Source organism: Pelodiscus sinensis, chromosome 1, assembly GCF_049634645.1.
Source record: "Pelodiscus sinensis isolate JC-2024 chromosome 1, ASM4963464v1, whole genome shotgun sequence".
NCBI classification, from domain to species: Eukaryota; Metazoa; Chordata; order Testudines; family Trionychidae; genus Pelodiscus; species Pelodiscus sinensis.
In genome coordinates, this window is record NC_134711.1 from 154,745,989 (window position 1) to 154,769,211 (window position 23,223).

Below are 23,223 nucleotides of genomic sequence, written 5' to 3' on the forward strand. Positions count from 1 at the left end.
TCGAAATAATGTGCTAAAAATAGAGCATAGGAGGAGGATCTAGTTACTCCAAGTAGGTGCCTAGGTTCTCAAATGGGTATGCACTATAGCGAGCTTTATTTTTGTTGAATGTGTCCCTTTCAGCTGGTTATCACACCCTGAGCTCAAAGTGTAGACATACCTTGTGTCTGGCCAAACCACTGCCACCAGTTCTTTGTTTTCTTGCAGCTACTGGGTGAGATCCTCAAGGCTGGTGTAAGTCAGCACAGCTCCTCTGTGAGCTGGCACTGAGAGTCCAAGATGTTGAGCGGGTCAAAATTTTCCCATCAGAGCATTTATTCCATTAAAAAATGTCAAGTTATCCAGATCAAAGCCCAAGAACATGTTGATTTTGATATAATTTTGTTGGGGGAGCGGGGGCTTGAAGGGAAGTGTGTTGGTGTCTCTACATAGGAATGAATGTATAGATATATTGTTTCCAAAATAATATACAATTAAAAGATATGTATTAAAAAGTCTCAATCCAACTTAGAACATTTTGGTCCAACACAAGAAAAATTTCAGAAATGTCATTTCATGGAACATTTCAAACTTTGACCATGTCATTCAGGTCAGATACAAAACCCTGAAATGTGGCATGTTCCCAAGGAATGGAAATTCCTAATTTCAATGAGCTCTACTAAGCAGTGATTGCTTTGGTGCCAAGAAATGTATCTTAGGCAGATGAGTAGTCCAAGGTGGATAGCAGTTTTTGTAAAGGAAGAGGATCAGATCTTCTGAGCATACGGGCTCACCTGCAAGGATTGTCACTACTGACTGTTACAGGAGCATGTTTTGTAATATGGTATTGACCATTGACGGATGTAAGGGAGGGAGTTATAGGAGTATGTGTAACATCTTGGGGAATTAGTTTGAAAGTACATTTTTTCACTGGGATTGTAAGAACATGTTAACACCTGTGGGGAAGACATGGAGCACATATTATGGGAAGAGGGGGAAAATGTGAACAGTTGGGTCACTTTTCCCTTGGTAATACATATTAGTATGTTATACCCTTCTCCCTTCAACAAGATTGCCAGGTGGGACTCCTCCTGTCCTCTTCACTGCTTCCTTCTGGTCAATCAGTTCACCATATGTAGCCCTCCCCAAAGCAGGGCTGAGTCAAGTTGCAATTAAACGGGACAGTAATGTAGCTTGGTTAAAACTGAGCAAAATTAATACCTGCCTCACAGATGTCTAAGATGGGAGCTTTGCCACAGGAATCCTTCAAGACTAGTAAAACAAGGCCTGAGACTTAATGGGATAAGTACATATGCCTCCTTTGTTGGAATACACAGTGCGCTAGCCATTTGATCCATCCTTCTGATAGATATTTTTTTCAGAGGAAGAGGATTTTTTTTAACTCCGCCCGTGAAATTTTGAACAATGCTGCTACACTTAGTCATACACCGTCTGTTCATTTTCTTGCTTGCTATTTTACTCTGCAGCTGCTCTTAGCCAGATTCTCACTAATCCCAGAGTGGGGCATATTCTTTCTGAAATCAGGGAGCCTAATGGACAGACTGAGAAGTAAACTACAGGCGGTTCCCAACTGCTGCAACACTGAAAACACAAGAAGAAGGGGAATTATGTTATGTTAATGGCTGAGAAATATATGCAGGGAAAGGGTTTACTTTAAACCCAAGACAGCATGACAAAAATGACATGTAAATCATTGTAGCCTCAGGAGTTTTTCTTGGGCAAAATCATTTCAAGACATGCAAGCTTTTAAGGTTTGCTTTTCAACCTTAAGCTTCTGGTGAAGTTAGTGCTGGTGGATGGAGTTGGGTTGACCTCCCTGGAGACTGTCTCTCTCTCTCTCTCTCTCCATAGAACAAACAGCAGCTGTGTAACTTTCCCTGGCCAGGAAGTCTCCACTTTGACCGAGAGAGACTAGGGATGTGAAAGGTTAACCAGTAAAGCATCATCCTTAATGGGTGATGATGACTGATCCCGATTAACCAGTGGGGTCTGGAGTAGCTCCCTATCTACCACGGGAAGGAGGCTGCTTCAGCCTACCACGGACAGGGGCTGCTCTGGTCATCCAGAGCAGCCCCTGTCTGTGGCAGGCCCGAGTGCCCTGCAGGAGGGAACTGCTCTGGCCAGGCTGGAACGGTGGTGGAGAGGGCAAACAGGGAGAGGAGGGCACTCCAGCCCATCCTTGGGAAGGGGTGCAGCCTTGCCAGGGGCGGGGGAAGGGCAGGGCAGGAGCAGCTAAACTGGCTAAACATAATGTTTTTACATCCCTAAGAGGGACTGCCTGTAAGATTGAAAGAGTCTTTGATCTCCATGACTGGCTTGTTCCTTGGCTTCTACTGATAACAGAGTGATACCTGTCTGCTGGTCTCTGAGCCTGATATTATCTTAGTATTTGTTTGTTTGAATACAAGAGCTTTGGTTCTTAGAAATATAGGACTGGAAGGGATCTCAGTAGGTCATCTAGTCCAGTGTTTCTCAGCCAGTGGCACGAGTACTCTTAGGGGTATGCGAGAGAAGTCTCAGGGGGTATGTCAACAGAACTGAAATTTGGCAAAAAGTGTCCAGGATTTTGCCTTTCAAAAGGGATTGGTTAAGGGGTTGCGACACATGCCTGTCAAATTGAACGTTCGGAACCGCATGCCCGGACGTTAACAGATGCTCTGTGCATGCGCCCCAGCACCTGGCGGGAAAAGCGTGTGGCTGCGGCAGTTCCAATGAGACTTGTAATTTTTTTTAAAGAGGTACTTTATAAAAAAAAAAAGTAGAGAAACACTGATCTACCTCATGCGCTAAGGCAGGACTAAGTATGATCAAGACCATCCATCATAAGTGTTTGTCTGACTTGTTCTTAAAACCCACCAATGACAGAGATTCCACAACCTCCCGAGGTAATTTTCAAAATCCTATGCTAGTATTATCACCGGCAATACAAACTGCATCTGTAATCAACCCATCAACCAACTGACTAGATTAACATGAAGGAATTTTTCATGGACTCAAAAGACTTTTGCTCTTGGACCATAGTAGGTCATAAAGATGACCTGTTTTCGCTTTTGCGCCACTGTAGTCATTTGTTTTGATGCCAACAGATGTATCAGATCAAGAGAGATTTGTAGGGAAATGTTCTCTGTCTTGGACTACACAATTTTTGTAAAGAAGGATGTTCTAGTGCCTATTGCCATTGGCTATATGAGAAGGAACGAGAGAAGTGGAAATCCTAGAACCCAGAATGAGGGGACAGAGGAGAGGTTCTTTTCTCTGTCACTGAAGTCCAGGTCCTTGAGTTTCCATTAGAAACCAGACATTTTCGTGAAACCTGTACCCTCTGAGGGGGCTGTTTCAATGTTGTGATGCGCTCATTAGAAGGAATAGTAAAAAGAGGATCATAAACAAAACACATTCTTCATTCTGTGTAATGTTTGCAATGCTTATAACCTATTTCTGTCACATTCATAGTCACTGCTTCTGTGCTGTACTGCTCAGCAATCTCTCTTGACACAGCTGAGCGGTACTTTCCTATGCAGTGTTGATATAAGATGCAGATTTAGAATGGCAGTATAAACCTCTATACTGTTTTATAAGGTGACACGTATCCTGATAACCTCCTAGCTGAAATCACCCCTTTGGACATTTCAGAAGCAATTTTCATCTTTTAGGCCTTGGCCTTTCATCAGGATCTGCTAGCATAGAGCTCCGCACCGATATTCGGCCTGCTGGAGCCTTAACCCCATTGACATCAATGGGAATTTTGCCATTCACCAGCTCCACACCACTTCTGGAAAACTTATATTTATCAATTGGTGTCTCTCTTGCTTTGGGTCGTGTCTTCATTCTGAGGCTTTCTTCTACTCTCCTTGTTGCCACTCAGCACTCTTCAGTGTACGTCAGGTGCCACAAGTTACCCTTTTCTGTACAAAAGTGCATGGATCGTGCTTACCTAGGCACACCAAATGCTCCTGCTCTTTCTAGCTCTGGAGGGAGGGAGCGGGATGGCATGAGATGTTGCTGTAAATAAAGGCAACTTGCTCTTAAAAGGACAAATATCAAATCCTGTCAAAGAAAATAATGCCTTCATGGAAATCAGAGGTTGAAACTGTTCTGTGGTGCTGACTAACTGTATTTCTGGTATCACTTCTGCCCCCTTTAACATTTACAGTAGATTAATACCAAGCCAAAGTACAGAGAGCAAATTTATCTGCTCTTTTGTTATTAGAGATATAAAAAAAACTTGTAGATGAGAATAGCTTTTACTATAGAATAACTTCCCATGTAATTCTAGCATCCTGGCTTGCCATTGTAAAGACTGCAAACCTAGCAGGACAAATTCTGGACTAAAAAATGTCAATGCAACTGAATGGACTGCAGAAGGTTTGAACTTGAGACTAATTTGGCCTACTCTGTTGAAGTTATTTAACTTTTATCAACCAGTTGTTATTAAATTGGATCAGATGTAAGCTACATTTACCAACAATGGGTACTACCTGAGAACGGGCCTTTTTTTGCATAGTGCTGTGACTTTGTATGATTCCTTACTATCATATCAAACTGAAAACATTGACTAATGACAGGAACTTCCCAACCAAAGTACCTCAACACTTTACAGTTTAAAAGTTTGTTTCTTGGTTATACTGCTTTTATCTTTATTTATAAGTATGGTGATCCAAACTGAAATATAAATACAGTAGACTTCTGATAATCTGGCATCTTTGGGACCTAGGTGGTGCTGGATTATCGGATATGTTGGAATATCAGGAGGTACTGCATACTCCGAACGCAATTCCCCACCTCCCTCCACCAGCCTAGAGTTGTGTTAGCTCTCCAATTAATAAAATCTTACTTTTGTCACTGAAACCAAAGAGTTCTGACTCTAAAAATAGCATCTTTCTCCTCCAAACATCTACTCTGTGTGTGTGTATATAATCAACTTTTCATGTCATCATCTCTCTCTTCAACTACACTGGTGTCTCTCTTTCATGTTGGAGGAGAATGATACAGCATTTGCTGAGGTCCATGGGAAGCATCCCATTACCTCCAGTAGGAGTTTGATCAGGCACTATACGGGATCAGGCATTATACTATCTAATCAAGTGGCATGCAGTAGCCATCAAAGGGGAAGGGGAATTCTACATGCTAAATTGTTTTTCTGTATAAACACTTCTAATTTAAAATGAACTATTGTTAATATTGTCTGTAGGTTCATTCCAGTATCAGAAAAATAATCTATTCCACAAAATTGTCAGCAGATTAAGCTTCTCCTTTTTGTGCTTATATGTTCTGGAAAAAGGTACTAGGACATTACTCATTCCAGGTTTCTGGCCACCTTCTTTCTGAACTCTTCTTGGGTAATGTTTTCATGCAGAGGATACTCAATTCTGTGTGTGTTTCACTCTTTTGGCCCTTTGTTTCACTTTGTCTGCTTCAAATTCACCAGCTTCTGGCTCTGGCAATATCTTCCCTCATTTCTATATTTTGAAAAGCTGATTAATTGCTCTAATAACCCTTCCACCTCCTCTGCTCAAATCTTACCTTCCTCTCTAGCATCAGGAGCTGAGTTATTGAAATGGATCCTGAATTCTTTTCATGTGCCACAGCTCTCTAATGTTGGCTGCTTCTGTCTCCATCCGCCCTGTAGCAAACGTAGCCTTGAATATTCCTTTGCCAAAATTCTTAATCACGTCTCCTCTCATTTCATTGCCTCCTGACTGGAGTAACACTGGTTTTAATGATTTCCCTGTGTCTCAGTTGTGTGAACTACGATTGTCCAAAAGGTGACCTTTTTTCCACACCAGCACCGAAGAATACACCCCCCCCTCACCGACCTTCCATCTTCAGAAATCTTTACTGACTTCCAATTCTTCAGAAAAATCATCCTCCTAGTCTTCAAGTTCCGCCATGCATTTGTCCCTCCCTCCACCTAGCCCCTTAGAGCTCTCCAAAATCATTTCTGTTTCAGTTTGAGGAGTCTGATCTGCATTTCCAGCACTCCCAAAATTCCCATGGGAATTTTCAAGTGATCAAGTTGTGCAGAATCAGAGTCCAACTTGTTGACCAAGCTTTTCATTATGTATTGTTTTTCCTCTTTTCTTCCCATACCCATTTGGACATTCACCAATGGATAGGAGATTCTTCCTCCATATTGACCCTACTGCATGGAGGGTCCTTTTATTTAATTGACTCCTTGAACCTCTTCAGATTCTATTGCAAGACTCTTCAGTTCATCCCAGTCTGAGTCCTGACCCACTTTATGCAATTCCTCCGATAATGCAGTCCTACTCCTCCAATTCTCCCATTTCCTCTATGCTCATTCCTTCTCTCTGGAGCTTATCCATGGGGCCCCTTTTCATTCCCTGCCCTGTTGCATGTACTGATGTTATTTTGTCTGTGCGCTGCGTTCTTACCTGCATGGCCTACTTCTGCTATATTTGCATAGACCATCCCCAGCTGTGAAGCAATCAGTGCTAAAGAAATGCTATGTCATCAGTGGTATTCTGCTATACATTTGAGAGAATGAGAGTGTGTGTTCAAGAACTCCTCCTAACCAGTAAGAACTGGGACTACCAATCTGGTATACAGTTTCCTCTTATTGTAACTTTAAACCTATGTAAGGGCTTGGTTGTGGCAGTGTAACCCATACACCTACTGAGCAATGCAAATGGTACCTAGACCACAGCAACAATTAAGATCAAGAGACCTCTACAGAATGGGCTGGGAGCCAGCTGGCTTTTAGCTCCGAGGGTGGAGGCTCCTATTGTCAGCTCCTAAGGTCCCAGGTTCAAATCCGCCTGGTGGTGGTTACAAGTGGGGGCTCGTCAGTATCTCAACTGGGTCTCGGAAGCTCGGGACGTGCGTCCTCACCTAGGGGAAGTATGTAACCCACACATCTAGTGTGGTTACTGAGCAATGCAAGTGGTGCCTAGACCACAGGAACAGTTAAGATCAAGAGACCTCTACAGCATGGGCTGGGAGCCAGCTGGTTTTTAGCTCAGAGGGTAGAGGCTCCTATACTCTGCTTCAGAAGTCCCAGGTTCAAATCCACCCAGTGGCGGTTACAGCAGGACAATGGGATGTGCCTGAATGGAATTGCTTCTCATGAAACCATACAGGAGAGAGAGAGAATCACCAGGTAGCTGAAAGGGGCTGGCTGGAGATGTGCCCCCTGCTCCAGGTCTGTGCCAGCCCTGAGCCTCCCACTCCCTAAGCCAGCCTTTAGGGAGGAAGGAGGGGCTGAAGCTTCCTCCCCATTCATATGGGGACATTTCAGGCTGTTCCCCTTCATCAGGGAGCGAGGGGAAAGTGCAGAGTTTGCCGCATTCCTCCCTCTGGCTGGAGAGCACAAGGAGCAGACAAAGCTGGCCCTGTCTCAGTGAGGGGGGGGCATGCACCCCCTCCCCTGGCTGCGCCGGCTGGAGCTGCAGCAGATTTCTTCTCATCAAACCAGACAGAAAAGAGGCAGAATCACCAAATCAAGCACAGGCCTCAAAACTGACGTAATTGAGCGAATATTGAAAGATGGCTCAGGAGAGGGCAGGGCCTCGGAGCAAGGGCACAGAGTGTCACCTCTGCCCACCAGCTGGGGAGCTGAGGTGCCATAGCAGCTCTATTCTGGGCCAGCAGAGAGCTGTGCCTCTTCTCCAGCTGTGGCAGCTCCGTGCTTAGGTCAGAGGAGGGGGGCTGCTTCATAAATAGCACTATGAAAAGTTTGCCATGTTTCTTCAACTGATTCTACATGTGCATTCTCTTCTCACTTTTTTGCAAAGGCTTTGGCAAAGTCTCCACTATTCCTTGTGTTCACACAGTTAATTTTTGGCTTTCTGTTCACTGTGGTTTGATGGAATTTTTTCGCTTTTAGTTTTGTTTTACTGACAATGAGGGAGTGGTCCATGTCAGTCAGCACTATGATAGGTACATGTGGACTTTACACAGTTTAGGTCCTTTCTTGGCGCGAGTGGCGCCAAGAAACTTTGTGGCATTCTTTTCCAGGGAAGGTGTTTGTTATGCAGAGTTCATTAATATAACAAAATTCAAGTAGCCCTTGGCCATTCTCATTCATTTTCCAGTGCCATGATGTCCCAGGCAAATAGGCCATGATGAAGTACTCTTGCATTGAAGTCTCCCAGAATGAAAAGTTGGTTACCTGATGAGAGAGAATCAGCTACTTTATGCAAGCTCTCATAAAAGTGATCTTTATCTGCGCTATTTGTTGTCAGAGTTGGTGCGTAAGCACTGATGATGTTGACGTAGCCTGATTCAGTGAATAGTCGAAGAGTCATGATGCGCTCGGATACAGCACTAGGCATGTCTATTGACTTGAGCAGCAAGTTGCAAATGGCAAAACCAACTCCATACAGGCGTTTCTCATCACTATGTTTTCCTTGCCAAAAAAAGGTATAGTGGGACTCTCTTATGGATCTATAATCGACAGATCTAGTCTCTTGTAGGGCAGCAATGTCGATGTTCAACCTGATGAGTTGTTGGTCTAGTAGCACAGATTTTCTGATGATTATGGTCATATCATCGGACACGTGGTTCTTTCGTTTCACGTTCCCAGTCTGAAATTTGAGGTTTTTCTATTACTGCTAGGTACATGATTTTGTCTGCTTTTTTACTTTTGGTCTAGTCCCATACACCCAATGAGACGGGCAGTCGTGGTGGGTCAGCACCTAATTGTCTGGGGACTGCCCGGCTTAAGGCGAGCGGTAGCTGACCAGTGGAGTGTGATGACTCCTCCCACCATCAAAAGTGACCCCTGGCGTCTTCCTCTTCGCCCATTTAGGAAGGCTTATAACTGGTATCTGCTACTTTCTGTGTTATGACCATGCTTAACAACAAGGATGAAGTGTCCTCTCCATGTTGTCTTCTGCTGCATTTCCTGGGCAGGTAATCTGGAGATCATGCATTGCCCAAGGACTCTATCCCCCTCTCGAACCTTCCAGTTAAGCCCAAAGGAAAGACAAAAGTCTATATGTTTGGAACTGGATTGATTGTAGGAGATGCCGGAAAACAGATTGGACGTGTCCTTCCTGCTAGCTGCCTTAGGGCTCCTGATTTTCTGTTTGGGTTTACTCCCGTAGTCTTTGATTCTTCCGAAACTACTCGCAAGGCAGTGAGGGATTTTCTTTCTGGAGTTTCTTCCTTTAGCCTTCCACCCTCCCAGGCGAACCCACAAGGCAGTGGAGGCGGCAGCCTTATTTAATGGCAGGCTACACTCACCATGTCACAACGCCGTCATTGGGAACATGTGATTTTTTTTTTTTTTTTTATCAGTACAACGGATGCCAACTGATGTTCCATCACACCCTGGTAGCATTGCTGCCACTGGTCCATGGCTGCATATTAGCACGATGAGACGTGCGTATTTTGCAGCAGACCTCTCACAAGAGAGGCTGCCTCCTATCTGCCACCTGGAAACATGCCAGGTAGCAGGCAGCTCTGCTCTCCCATTACCAGGGACCCTTATCGGGTGATGCTTACCCAATAACTGGTTAACCAACAGTCCTGCCAGGCTGCAGCAGCCCCTCACCCACCCGTGGTGTGATACAGGTAGGGAGCTGCTCCATGGTTAAGCGGTAAAACATGGTGTTTAACTAGTTTACTTTTTAAAGGACAGTTTGCATCTCTTGTATCATTCTGATGTAGTAAACTGGAAAATCTGTAGCAGCTTTAATTAAAAGTCTCTTATTTTAATGTAAATAATCAAATATATAATGAGAAATTTCCCACTGTGTTTAATTTGGTATAAAATCTTGATTAGAGCTGGCCTCGTTTTCTGCATGTCACAGATTTTTTTGCACTGACAATACACACCTGCATAAAAAAAATGAAAGTGGGGAAAACTGGATGTTTTAATAACAGGGACAGCTGGAGCTTGCGTGGCACCTGGTAAAGCATGGGAGGTAATTTGTGATTGTGAGATATGACCTTTAGCTGGATGTTTCAGCTAAAAAGCCGTGAATAAGTTAGACAGATTGAAATGTAAACACTTGCGTTTAGGTTTTAGAGATGTAACATCATCATGGAGTTTAACTGAGGGCAGTTTACACTTCTCAGTACAAAATAATGTTTCATTTCACTCTTAGTTCATGTTTTCAATGTTTTCTTGGCAGCCATAAGATCTAGAAAAGCGTGTGTGTATTTGTGTAATATATGTTGTTTTATTGTCTTGAATAGTGCCTGGGAGTGCCAGTCAGAGAACAGAACCCTGTTATGCTAGGTACTGTACAAACACAGAATAGAAAGACTGCCCCTGACTCCCAAGTGCTTACCATCTAAAAGAAGACCAAACATATAAATACAGACAGGAGAGTAGAAGGAAAACAGTGAGACAGCATTGTGTAAATAGAATGGACACAGGGTGGGGGGAAGTTTAGAACACAATACAGTGAACAATGGAATGGTGGCAAATGTCATGTTGATTCCATTTATTTTATTTTGGAGTGAAGGGTTGGTTACTTAGACGGGGATCAGCTATCTGGAAAGTAAGTGGAAGGAAAAGGAGTAAGAGGAACTAGTGTAGGATGAAGTTGATGAGAAGAGATTATTAAGAGAAAGTAGAAAGATTGGCACAAACAACCAATCAGCACAAGACAGTGAAAGTCAGAGAACATGCTCTTAATTTTCACTCAGGTATTCAGAAGTTGGAGAATTCCTGCATTGGCTGCTTCTGGTCCTCTGTCATATGGCAGGCTTCTCTCTATAGCAGGGGTCTGCAAATATTTGCAATCTCCCCCCCCCACACACACACACCATCATCACCGTTACCATTCATGGAATTTGTTGCATGTCCCTCTCCATTACTTGTAATCTGAAACTCTTGAGGGGGGTTATTTATTATTAATTTGTTTGCTTGTTTGTTTTGCAAAAGCTCTACTTTGTACCAAGACTGGGATCCCGCTTCCATAATAGTGGGAAAGGGATAAAAATTCAACAAACAGTGTCTGAGCTGTGGTAGTGGGCATGGTGGAAAGGGATCAGGATTTAAATAATAGTCCTCCCACACCGCATACAACATGATCGCCCTAGCCCACCCGTCTCTAAAAGCAGCACCGCCACCAGCAGCAGCACAGGCATAATTGTGGCAGTGCTGGTAGCATTGCTGCTTTTAGAACAGGGAGGCCGGAGAGTGGGTCCTGCAGGACTTCAATGTCTTCGTACCCATCCATGAGAACCAATTTTGCCCCTCTCCTCCATATCTCACATGTTTGGGGGTGGGGAGTTCTGCCGTGGTAGTGGGTGATTGCAATGCAAGTTTGAATTCTGGAGCCCAATTCTTGCAGCAAGGATAAATTCCATAGCAAATTCTGCAGTTGCGGGGTTAAGGGATGTATTAGCACAGTTTGCACACTTATTTGGATTTTGTCACCTCATAGTCATTTTGTATGTGGTATTGCTCATACCAGCTATTTTTTCTTTGGATATGAAAGCTTTTTTTTTTTTTAATTTCTTAATTCCAATAAAGCAGTGGTTTTAAGTAATTGGGCATGAGAATGGGAAGACAATAGCTCATCACCTTCCTAGTCGCTGTCAGGCACAGTGACTGTGGTGACCGTAAGGAGGGTGCTTGTGGGGAAGATACGGATTACTCCCAATTACTGCACTGGAAAGGGGGTAGAACTGAGCAACAAAATGGCAAAGAAAATTGAATGTTGATCAAGGGGAAAGGGTGCACATTGGAGAACCTATATATATAATGAAGGGGTCCAAATTAGATGTTACCACTCAGAAAGGAGATCTTGAAGTCATTGTGGCTCTTTCTTCAAAAATATCCACTCTGGACACCGTGGCAGTCAAAAATGCTAACAGAATATTAGGGCTCTTTAGGAAAGGGATAGATAACAAGAAAAAATGCTGTTATACCAAACCATAGTTACGTTTACATCTTGAATACTGGGTACAGATGTGGTCGCTCCACCCCAAAAAAATATATATATCGGCATTGGAAAAGGGACAACAAAATGATATGGGGAATGGAACAGCTTCCATACGTAGAAATATAATAAGACTGAGACTTAGCTTGGAAAATAATTGATTTAAGAGGGAATATGACAATGGTCTATAAAATCATGACTGGTGTGGAGAAAAGAAATAAGAAAGTGTTATTTACTCCAATAGAACTCTCTCCCCTCTCCCCCCAGCCATGCAATGGTTGCCAGCACTGCCACAATTATAAGGAAATTCTGTTATTTACCACAGGAACTAGGGGTCACCTAACGGAAAATAATGAGCAAGTTTAAAACAAACAAAAGGAAGTTTTTCTTCACACCACGCACAGTCAACCTATGGAACTCTTTGCCAGAGGAGGTTGTGAAGTCCAAAACTATAACAGGGTTCAAAAAAGAACTAGATAAATTCATGGAGGTTAGTTCCATCAATACTTATTAGCCAGAATGGGTAGAAATGGTTTTCCTAACTCCTTTTTGTCAGGGGCCGGAAATGGATGATAGGAGAAGGATCCCTTGATGATGACCTGTTCTGTTCACTCTGGGCCACCTGGAGTTAGCCGCTGTCAGAAGACAGGATACTGGGCTAGATGGGCCTTTGGTCTGACCTGGTATGGCTGTTCTTATATTACAGTAAAGATGAGTCATGATCCCCAACATCAGCTCAGCACTGGTTGGCAGTAAGATAGGTGCATGCGCCTCATGACAAGGCATAGCAGTGCCATGCTGCTCCTGAGGGCAGGATGCTTGGGCAGAAAATCTGCTTGTTGTTCTTCATGCATGAGTTGCCCCAGGAGCTCTGAGGCACTGTACTACCTGGTCCAGCATCCTGGGGACCTGACCATCGCGAATGAGGGAATTTGCCAGATATGGGGAGGTTTTCTGCCTTCCAGGATGCTCCCCCTTCCTGTGGCTGGCTCCGCTCCAGCCCCACAGCCACTGGCCTCCAGCCTGCAGGGCTTGGACTTGGGTTCCAGCCCACTGGGGCTTCCCAAAGATGGAGCTCCCCAGCTGCTGTGGCCCCGCTTCTCCCCCACCTGACCGGGAATCCCTGGGGATGGGGCTTGCCGGCTGCCCTGCTTTTGCCACTGGCTGCCCCACTGCTGCCCCGCCCAGCCAGCACTCCCCAGGGACAGGGCTCGCTAGTCCTGCTGCTTCCCTGCCTGTCTGGGGTTCCTTGGGAACTGGGCTCCCAGCCGGTTCTCATTCCTGAGCACCGAAGCTCTCTGATCTAGCAACATCCGAGCCCTGCTGGACCACGGATGTTGCCAGAGCGGAGTCCCAGCTTTTGGAGGTTCAGCCTGTGTTCCCAATGCGCTGTTTCGAGTCCAGCAATAACCTAAGGGGCCAGATTCAGAAAAGCTTAACCAGGCTGAAAAAAATCACCACTTCAGTTTTTTTTAAGCCCTGTGTTCTTCAGGGACTTTCATCCCAGTGGAGAGCAAGTAGTGCTACTGTGGCTGACTTACTGGATGTGTGTAGTGTAAGCCATGTGTAGGCCTGCAGGGGTTACATTTCTATTCCTCTAGGCCAGCCATGATCCCTGCAGGCAGAAATACCAGGTGTTCTTTATCAGAGGGCCTTCATCAGCCACAGCCCTATGCTTTCTAGATGAGAGCCGTGTATGGGATAAATAACATGACCTTGGTTTTCAGCTCCGTGGGAATGTTGGAAGTGGCATTGAGCCAGTGCACGCACACTCAGTAAACAGCTAGGCTACGTCTACACGGGCCACAATTTCCGGAAAAGGGATGCAAATCAGGTAAGTCAGGATAGGGAAATCCGCGGGGGATTTAACTATCCCCCGCGGATTTAAATAAACATGTCCGCCACTTTTTTTCCGGCTTGGGGAAAAGCCGGAAAAAAAGCGTCTAGACTGGCGCGATCCTCCGGAATAAAGCCCTTTTCAAGAGGATCTCTTATTCCTACTTTGAAGTAAAAGGGCTTTATTCCGGAGGATCGTGCCAGTCTAGATGCTTTTTTTCCAGCTTTTCCCCAAGCCGGAAAAAAAGCGGCGGACATGTTTATTTAAATCCGCGGGGGATATTTAAATCCCCCACGGATTTCCCTATCCTGACTTACCTGATTTGCATCCCTTTTCCGGAAATTGTGGCCAGTGTAGACGAAGCCCTAAGGTATAAGATCATTGGGAGTCTGGTCCCTAACCTTGAGGGTGCCCAGATTTCCCCCAGCTGGAGCCACGTCCACTGCAACCCTGGTGCATGGTGACGGGACTCCCTGCAGACTTAAGGGACATAAGCATTTCTAAGTGCCTGTTACTCTTTTATGCATTGCCTGCACTTATTGATGTGTCACCTTGCAGTAGCTGTGTAACCATTTGGCAGTATTAACCCTGTAATAGTGGTGACATAAAGAAATTAATAAAAGCAACTATCCCTAATCGTGTTGAAGTGAATCCATAATCCTGTTTGTCCATGGCCCTGTAAGCTGACAAAATGGTATGGGAAGAGGGTACCTAATATAGAGAGAGTTGCTTTCATTGTGTGTCAGTGTTCCATTTAGGCTAGGCAGGCGAGAACCACCAAGGGGAAACATCAAACCTGAATTTTCTGCTAACGCAGAGTGGTAAATATTACATTTTGAAGGTAGATGTCACATTAAGAAATCTAGAAACCTAGAAGAAGAGTTAACTGAAGTCACATATACCTATTAAAGGTTTGCCTTTATGGATCAGATGGTGAGAATAGATTTGGGGCTGGGGCTAGGGTGAAGAAATTCAACAGAATAAATTCAGATTTAAATTCATGGGGAAAGAATCAGATACTTAGCTTTGTGTCTAACTATGACATTTCACTATTTCTTAAGCCCACACCTAAGAAGTAGGAGTCACCAAATGAAATTAATAGATAGCAGACTTAAAACAAATGAAAGGACGTTTTCTTCACACAGTGCAAAGTCAACCTGTGGAACTCCTTGCCAAAGGATGTTGTGAAGACCAGGATTTTAACAGGGTTCCAAAAAAAATTAGATACGTTCATGGAGGTTAGGTTCATTAATATTTATTAGCCAAAATGGGTAGGAATGGTGTCCCCAGCCTCTGTTTGTCAGGGTCTGGAAATGGAAAGACAGAGAGGGATCACTTGGGCTGTGTCCAGACTCAGGGGTTTTTTCGAAAAAAGTAGCCTTTTTTCGAAAAAACTTCCCCTGCGTCCAGACTCAAGCCGCGTTCTTTCGAAATTAATTCGAAAGAACGCGGCTTTTCTTTTGATGGCGGTAAACCTCATTTCACGAGGAAGAACGCCTTCTTTCGAAAGTTCCTCTTTCGAAAGAAGGCGTTCTTCAATGTAAATAGGGCTTCTTCAAAAGAGAGCATCCAGACTCACTGGATGCTTTCTTTCGAAAAAGCAAGCCGCTTTTTCGAAATTTCTCCGTGCAGTCTAGATGCTCTCTTTCGAAAGAGGCTCTTTCGAAAGATGCTTTCGAAAGAGCCTCTTTTGAAAGAAGCCTGCAGTCTAGACATAGCCTTGGGGTATGTCTAGCCTACATGCCTCTGCTGACAGAGGGATGCAGATTAGGCAGGTCGACATTGCAAATGAGGCAGGGATTTAAATATCCCATGTCTAATTTGCATACAAATGGCTGTCGCATTTTGCTAACTCAGCACTTTGTTGGTAAAAAGTGGCGGTCTAGAGGGGGATCTGTCAAGAAAGAAAGCCTTTTTCAACAGATCCTGTTAACCTCCTTGCAGGAGGCGTAAGGGATCTGTCGAAAAAGGCTTTCTTTCTTGACAGATCCCCCTCTAGACTGACACTTTTTGCCGACAAAGTGCTGAGTTGCCAAAATGTAGCGGCCATTTTTATGCAACTTAGACACAGGATATTTAAATCCCTGCCTCTTTTGAAATGTCGACCTGTCTAATCTGCATCCCTCTGCCGACAGAAGGATGAAGTCTAGACGTACCTTTGACTACCTGTTCTGTTCACTCCTTCTTGGGCATCTGGCATTGGTCACTTCGGAAGACAGATACTGGGCTAGATGGGCCTTTGGTCTGACCCAGTATGGCCGTTCTTATGTTCTGACGTTTTACTCTTTCTTTTTTGTTTAACCTTCACCTTTGCCTATTTTCCTAATGGTTTTTAATCTCTTCCTTTGTCTGGCTGTGTCCAGACTCCATGCCTCCGTCGACGGAGGCATGTAGATTAGCCAGATCGGAAGAGGGAAATGAAGCCGCGATTAAAATAATCGCGGCTTCATTTAAATTTAAATGGCTGCCCCGATCTGCCGATCAGCTGTTTGTCGGCAGATCGGGAGAGTCTGGACGCGATGCCCCGACAAAGAAGCCTTTCTTCATCGACACAGGTAAGCCTCGTGAAACAGACTCTCGCGTCCAGACTCTCCCGATCTGCCGACAAACAGCTGATCGGCAGATCGGGGCAGCCATTTAAATTTAAATGAAGCCGCGATTATTTTAATCGCGGCTTCATTTCCCTCTTCCGATCTGGCTAATCTACATGCCTCCGTCAACGGAGGCATGGAGTCTGGACACAGCCTCTGTTCTAACCATTGCCTGTTTCTTCTTTCTGGGTTTTTTTTGTATACATTTTATTAAAGCTAACAATCAAAAATAAAATCAAGAAAACATATTAAGATTAAACCATTGTAAACTCTTCTAAACTAAAGATTAAATTGTACAGTTTCAAAATAAGGTCAAATTAAGATCAAGTCACCAAATCAAAACATTACTTGTAATTCAAAGGTAGAAAATCATTAGATTAGCACACAAATCAATCTTTATAAAACACAAAATAGGACATCTAAAGAGGAGGCTGTCAATTAATAATATCTATTATTACTTTTTTAAGTGGAGTCTTCAAACCCAGTTGATTTCACTAAATCTAAATTACCAGATTCACTAGATTTCGCTGTTGCATATAGTGGGTCAATCTGCTTACTGCTCTTCCCCTGTCTCTTGCCCAGCAGTAACACCACATTACTGATGCATGGAGGATAATAGCTTCTGATAAGTAGAAGTGATAGATGAGAGCTGCTGTATGCTTTTATCAAATCTAGAAACATGCAAACAGACTGAATTATTTTTAGAAGACCAGATTTTAGGGTGAACTAAATCTAGATATTATTTGTTGGCACTTCCCCCTGAGGTCTTGAGAAGTGCTAATGCATACAGTATGCACATCTTCAAATCATGAAAGAAAGAGAGAGAGCTCCTGTTGAAAGACACCAGCTGGTTGTAGCTAGATTGACCTAGCTACATTGCTCAGGGCAGTGAAGAATGTTGTGCCCTGTGTAATAGTTAGGTCGACCCATTAGCTATGTCAATTTAAGAATTTGAATGTTGACCTAGCTACAGCCCCCACCCCACCCCTTCTTGGAGAGGTCACAAGTACAGAGATGGGAAAACCCCTTCTGACTGTGCAATGTAGACATATTTTACAACTCTTCCATCCGCACAACAGCAGCACTGTCATTATGCTGCTGTAGCTGTTGTTCTGTAGACAAAGTCTGTATTCAGGTATACACTAGTTCTCTCATGTAATATTTTATTCCTTGTCTGTTTTCTCCTTTTACGTGTTTACCTTTTAACCAGTCTTATTTAATTCCCTTTCATCATTTCCTTATTTGTGTATTTATTATTCTTTAAATGGGCAACAATATTATCCATTTGAGCTGACAGCAAAGTGTAGGTGGAGAGAGTAAGATTGAGAATGAAAGTTGAGAATTCCAGTGTTCTAATTTTTCTTTGACTCAACACTCTCACTTTATACTGATCATTTAACCTATCTTTGCTGACAGTTCCCCTATCTGTAAAGTGGGGATTATCCTTATCCAGCTCCCAGAGGTCATTAATTAGTTAACTCCCTCTGAAGACGAAAAGCACTGTGAGTGCTAAGTATTGTGTTGTATCACGTCTACAGCAGACTACCGCTCACCAAAAATGTCCTCTTGCAGCAAGAAGTGGCAATACTTTGCCCAACAAAGGAGATTGGGCGAAGGGGATACAGCAGCCCAACAGTGAAACTGTTTGCACTCGCTAAATCCTTTTAAAACAATAGAAACATGTCTCTCAAGGAAACCTGAAAGAACTGGTCCAATACTGTTCCTTGCAAACCCAAAATACAGGATGCAGTTCACAAACATGGTTTGAACCGTGAACATTTCATGCAGTCCTATTCCCAAGTATAGTAAGTGTCATGTGTGTTAATAGTTAGCAATTGTATTGTTTTACATTTCACTTACAATTGTAATTGACTTGTCCTTTTGCAGCCATACTCACAGAAGACAAAAACACCATTGAGCCTGCACGGAAGAATAAAACTTGTGTATCTGTCCCAAATACTCCAGAGCCAGCACTGCTGCACGAACCCTTGGTCGGTAGCCAAAAGAGGAAAGCGAGGAAAACTAAGATCACGCATCTTGTTCGGACAGCAGATGGCCGAGTGTCACCAGCAGGAGGGGCTCAGGGTAAGGAGATGAGTAAATTTATGATAAATCTAGTTTGTCAAGAGTGGTTCGGAGGCGTAAGCTAGTAGAGAATCATATCCTTAATAGGGAAGAGGTACTAAGCCTGTACTGGAAAAATAATTCTGTAAAAACACATGTACTAATTAGGTCATACCACCTAGGAAACCAATTAGCTCCAAACAGGCAATTTATTGTTGGATAAAAATTTTAGATGTCAAAAAAAGTCTGTCTCAACTCTTATATGAGGAGTGGAAGGGGCATACAGAGACTGTTGGAACTTAGTTTTCCTTTCCTAATATACCATGCTACCAATCCAGTAAAGTGAAGGTAGTATGTCTTGCACAGGGGGTACAGTTAAATTTGAAATTTGACCCTGTAATGTGTATAAATACAGGGGTAAACTGATGTCCCTCGTGGGGTTGTCAGCAAAGAGGATTGAACTTGGGACCTCTGGATTTAAAAGCTTGAGCTGCTTCTGCTACCTGAACTAAAACATCCAATTTTGATAGATCACAACACATAGCAGATTCATACACTCCTATATCATCTAGCCATTAGAAGAGGACAGAGTGCCCCAGTAAGTAAATTTGGAATACACAGATGATAAAATCTCCAATTAATTATGGAAAAATGCATGTTACCCCCGCTATATTAAGCACTGTTCAGTACACAGCTCTAGCCATTCAAGATATTGATGACTGACTTTATTGCCCTGCTGCCTGTAAGTTTTTTAATTTTTCTTTTGTTGTAGAAGAAAAAAAGGAGCTACCACAGAGTAGTTTTCAGAAAACATCAAGTGCAGAGACGGACTGCAACGACGAGCGCTCTAGAAACACAGAAGCCGAGGAAACACATAGTATTACACCAGGCATGCCAGCTGTGTCTGCATTCTTTAGCCTTGCTGCTCTAGCAGAAGTAGCGGCAATGGAAAATGTACACAGGTCAGTGTATGCTTCATTCCTGCGTTGTCTGACAGAATTCTGCTTACCACCACTTATGCAAAATGAATGTGAAAGATGTAACATCTGAGTCCAATTGGTTTTGTCATTTCTTTTCACCGTTACTTCTCTCTTGACTGCTTACTTTTTAGTAAAGTGAAGTTCATACTGGCTTAATTACCAGTCATAGTGCCTTTTAATAATACACCAAGGCTGCGTCCAGACTGCTTTCTTCTTCCGAAAGAGAAAATGCAAATGAGGAAAACAGAAATGCAAATGAAGTGCTGATTAGCATGTTCGCGCACTTTTGCATATCCTCTTCCGATTCTTTTTTCGGAAGGGGTTTTTTGAAAATAAAAAAGCAGTCTAGACGCGGTTCTTTTGGGGGAAAAAAACAACCCTTTTTTTGAAAGAACCCTGTAAACCTCATTTTTTGAGGAAGAAGGATTCTTTCAAAAAAGGGTTTTTTTTCTAAAAGAACTGCATCTAGTCTGCTTATTTTTTTTTAAACCTCTTCCGAAAAAAGGATCGGAAGAGGATATGCAAATGAAGCGTGCAAACATGCTAATCAGCACTTCATTTGCATTTGCATTTTCCTCATTTGCATTTCTTCTTTTGGAAGAGGAAAGCAGTCTAGACGCATCCCAAAAGAACCATATTGCGCAACGTCGACTTGCTGAGAAGGGAGTGGGGGAGGTGTGGCATTTATTCCCTCACAGTTGTGCTTTACAGTGCAGAAGCACACACCGTGCAGAGGGCATCCACGTGGTTTTTGCTTGCAAGAAATATGAACATTCTTTACTGTCATTGAGAAGAGCAGCCAGTTTAACCAGGCTTTTCCACCACGTGCAACAGTTATGCTCTTTGTGAAGGCAGAGACCTTTCCTCTCTCCCTACACGGTGGCAGCATAAGAGTGAAAAGAACAAGTATACAATAATCTTTTGTTTCTCAGGTCTCCAGCTGTGTCACAATATGAACAGCAACGCTTGTGTGCCTGTAATTTATCATTTAGCTGTGTATTTTACGTTGTGCTTCTGTGGCCTAATCAGATGTCCCATTGGCTTGCAGTCTATTCAGAGAGCATTTTCTGTGACTATATCCTAGTATAGAGATGGGCAAGAGTGCTTCCATGGGCCAGATCTGGCCTGCCAAGCCAGTAGACCCAGCCCGCGGTCACCCTGCCACTCCCCCGCCCTCAGGCCGATTGAGACCTGGGGGCAGGGGAGCACACAGTCTCCTTTCCCCCCGCCAGAGGCACTTGGAGGCAGGGGTTGAAGGACTGGTTGGCCTGGGGCAAGGGGAGTATATGAAATCTCCTCCTGTCCCAGCGCCTAGAGGAAAACTGCCAGCTGTTTTAAAATAGCTGGCGATTCTCTCTAGGCGCCGGAGGTGGGGGGAGCAAAAACTTCACATGCTTCTCCACCTCCAGGCCAATCAGGGTCTGTGGGGAAGAGAAGCCTCTTGGCCCCACCCTGCCCCTTCTGTGGGGTATCCCAGGGTCACTTCAGAAATTTGTGAAGTGGCCCCCTTTTAAAAATTACTCCCCACTCCTATCCTAGTAGCATGCCACAATGTAGATAATATATTAGTGCGACATCAGCTGCAATTTATGATGCTCTAGAATAAGACAATTAAATAACTCCATCCAGGCATTTCATCCTTTCTAGTTTTAAAAATTATATTCAGCATATAATTATGGGTGTTTTTCTCTGGTTTTGTTTTGTGTTTTCCAGAAGTCAGAGGGCAGCGCCTCTCCCACGTGATGGACAGCCAAAAGAAATGTCTCAGGCTCCAGTGCTGATATCCTGCGCTGACCAGTGAAGCTCCATCTTCTTGTAAAACATTGTGCTTTACCTAATATCCTAGCCTTGTCTTTACCAAGGGAAGCTAGTCAGTCCATACGACGGAAAATATAGACTGCAAACAAGTGCTTATTGCTGTTAGTGGCCCAGTTTTCACTTGAAGCCAGAAGTTAGCAACTTGGGCCACGTCTCCTCCAGTTGGAACCCAGAATCTAAGAGGGTGGAGTCATTTGTCCAATAATACAAAGAAATGGAATGATCCTGGAGCTTGCTTTCTATTGAAGGCTTTTAAACAGTGAACAGGTGTGTGAAAAAGGCTGCCTCTACAGTAGCTCACACAGCATCTCTTTTACCAACCAGAGGGTATGGAAACTAGTTTCATATAATACCTAGTTATTCTAAACAAAAATACAAAAAAAAAAAAAAAACACTGACGCACTGCACTAGTTATTAGATATTCTTAGTCATTTTTGTACATGAAGATTTAAGTTCTAAGATGGTTTATATAATAGGTTATGCCTACATTTATATTGTAGAAGGAATTAAAAAAAAAACCTGTTATGGAGAACTCAAGGCAGCATGGACAGATGTACCATTGTTAGTGGTGTTTGCTCAACCATGTGGTCCGGATGTTCTGCACTTTTATATTTGCCACCACAGTGGTAGAGTTTACTGGCAAAAATTCTGACAGGCTGTGTTTGATTTTGTTTGTTTGTTTGTTTGTTTTAATTTAGCATTGAATAACCAGAATGGTTTGCATTAGAAAAAGGAGTGGCATATGGGAAAGAATAACACTGAAGATTATTGATTTGTCTTTCATGCATTGGAGGGTTCCGTTATTTTGCATAGATGTCTAAATGACTGAGTGAAATGCTCATATAAACAAAAACAGTACTACAAATGACATTGTTCAGAAGTGACCTTAGTATTACTTCACTATTCTGAAAACCTTGAAGACATGACTTCAATATACATGCACACTGATATACCTACCTTTTGCATTTTACAGACACTGGAATTGTTGTAATTACTATGCGCAGTCTAACTTGGCTTTGTAGGTTGTATAAAAAAGAGCCAGTTATAGTTTGTTTTGGTAAAGTAATAAGTTGTTTGCAGGTAAACCATGATTGAAGAATAATGTTTGACTAAAGTTAGGCTATCCAGCAGAGATCCATCTGCCAGTTCCTGTCCTTACTTTTGTTTTCTTTATGTATTATGCTCTCATAAATACATCCCAGAAGCCAGCACCAAGTGTATCACTTGGATTATATCTTCACTATATTGACTTAAAATATTGTATAAGCCAGGCGGTTGTTTCCTACCAACAGATGCAAAATGATTACTAGAAATAAATCTAAAGCTACAAATTCAACAGGGTACTTCTTCCGTAGCACAAGGTGTTTCCCTACTTTTTTTGCACCATAGCACAAAGATTTACCAGATTGGATCCCAGCAATAATTTTCTATTAGTCTTCTTCATACTGGCTGAAGTTTTGATAGTATTAGGTTGAGTTTGAAGCTCTTTTAATTAAGTCTTTAAATAATGAGAGTTTACATGGTTCTATCAGGCATTCTTATTTATACTTGACTGAATTGATGTGTTTCGGGGGGGGGGGATTTGTAATTCTAATTTGATGTAATAGCCATATGGAAAGTAACTCTATTAATAGTTGCTAGATTTTAGCCTTTTGTTGCCATAGAGAAGTGCAATTCTTCAGTTTCAATGTTGGGAAATGCTATATACAACAGGGAGTTTCAAACTTTGGTGGTAGCTTGTAAGGACAAGCCACTTGCTGGACACCAAACACTTTGTTTACCTGTGCCTCCACAGATAGGAGTGATTACATCTCCCATTGGCTATGGATCACCGTTCCTGGCCAGTGGGTGCTGCGATCGTCCGTACCTGTGGAGGTGCAGGTAAACAAAGCATCTCTCAGCCAACCAGTGGCTTCCCTTACAAGCCATGCCCCAGAGTTTGAAAACTCCTGCTATACAACATACCACACACGTTGTAACAAATGATGAAAGTGTTGATCAAAAGTAGGTAGCTTGAGAAATGTGATTAAAATACATGTAAAATAGCACCCTCGAAGATGCATGTACTGGAG

At 43.2% G+C, this 23,223-nt stretch overlaps 1 protein-coding gene across 14 annotated transcripts in view; it reads left to right on the forward strand.

Moving 5' to 3' along the window:
- Positions 1 to 22,494, forward strand: part of BBX (BBX high mobility group box domain containing) — a 189,098-nt gene extending 166,604 nt beyond the window's left edge. For 11 of the 14 annotated variants that reach the window (XM_075908083.1, XM_075908117.1, XM_075908073.1 and 8 more), the window contains 3 exons: positions 18,177 to 18,374; positions 19,126 to 19,315; positions 21,047 to 22,494. In XM_075908083.1, the coding sequence (XP_075764198.1) occupies positions 18,177 to 18,374; positions 19,126 to 19,315; positions 21,047 to 21,134 (476 nt within the window). In that variant the 3' untranslated portion in view covers positions 21,135 to 22,494. Of the gene's footprint in view, positions 1 to 207; positions 417 to 5,191; positions 5,282 to 18,176; positions 18,375 to 19,125; positions 19,316 to 21,046 lie in introns of those variants that run through there. The other 3 variants (XM_075908164.1, XM_075908153.1, XM_075908159.1) reach the window with 3 other exon arrangements.
- The last annotated feature ends 729 nt before the right edge of the window (positions 22,495 to 23,223 follow it).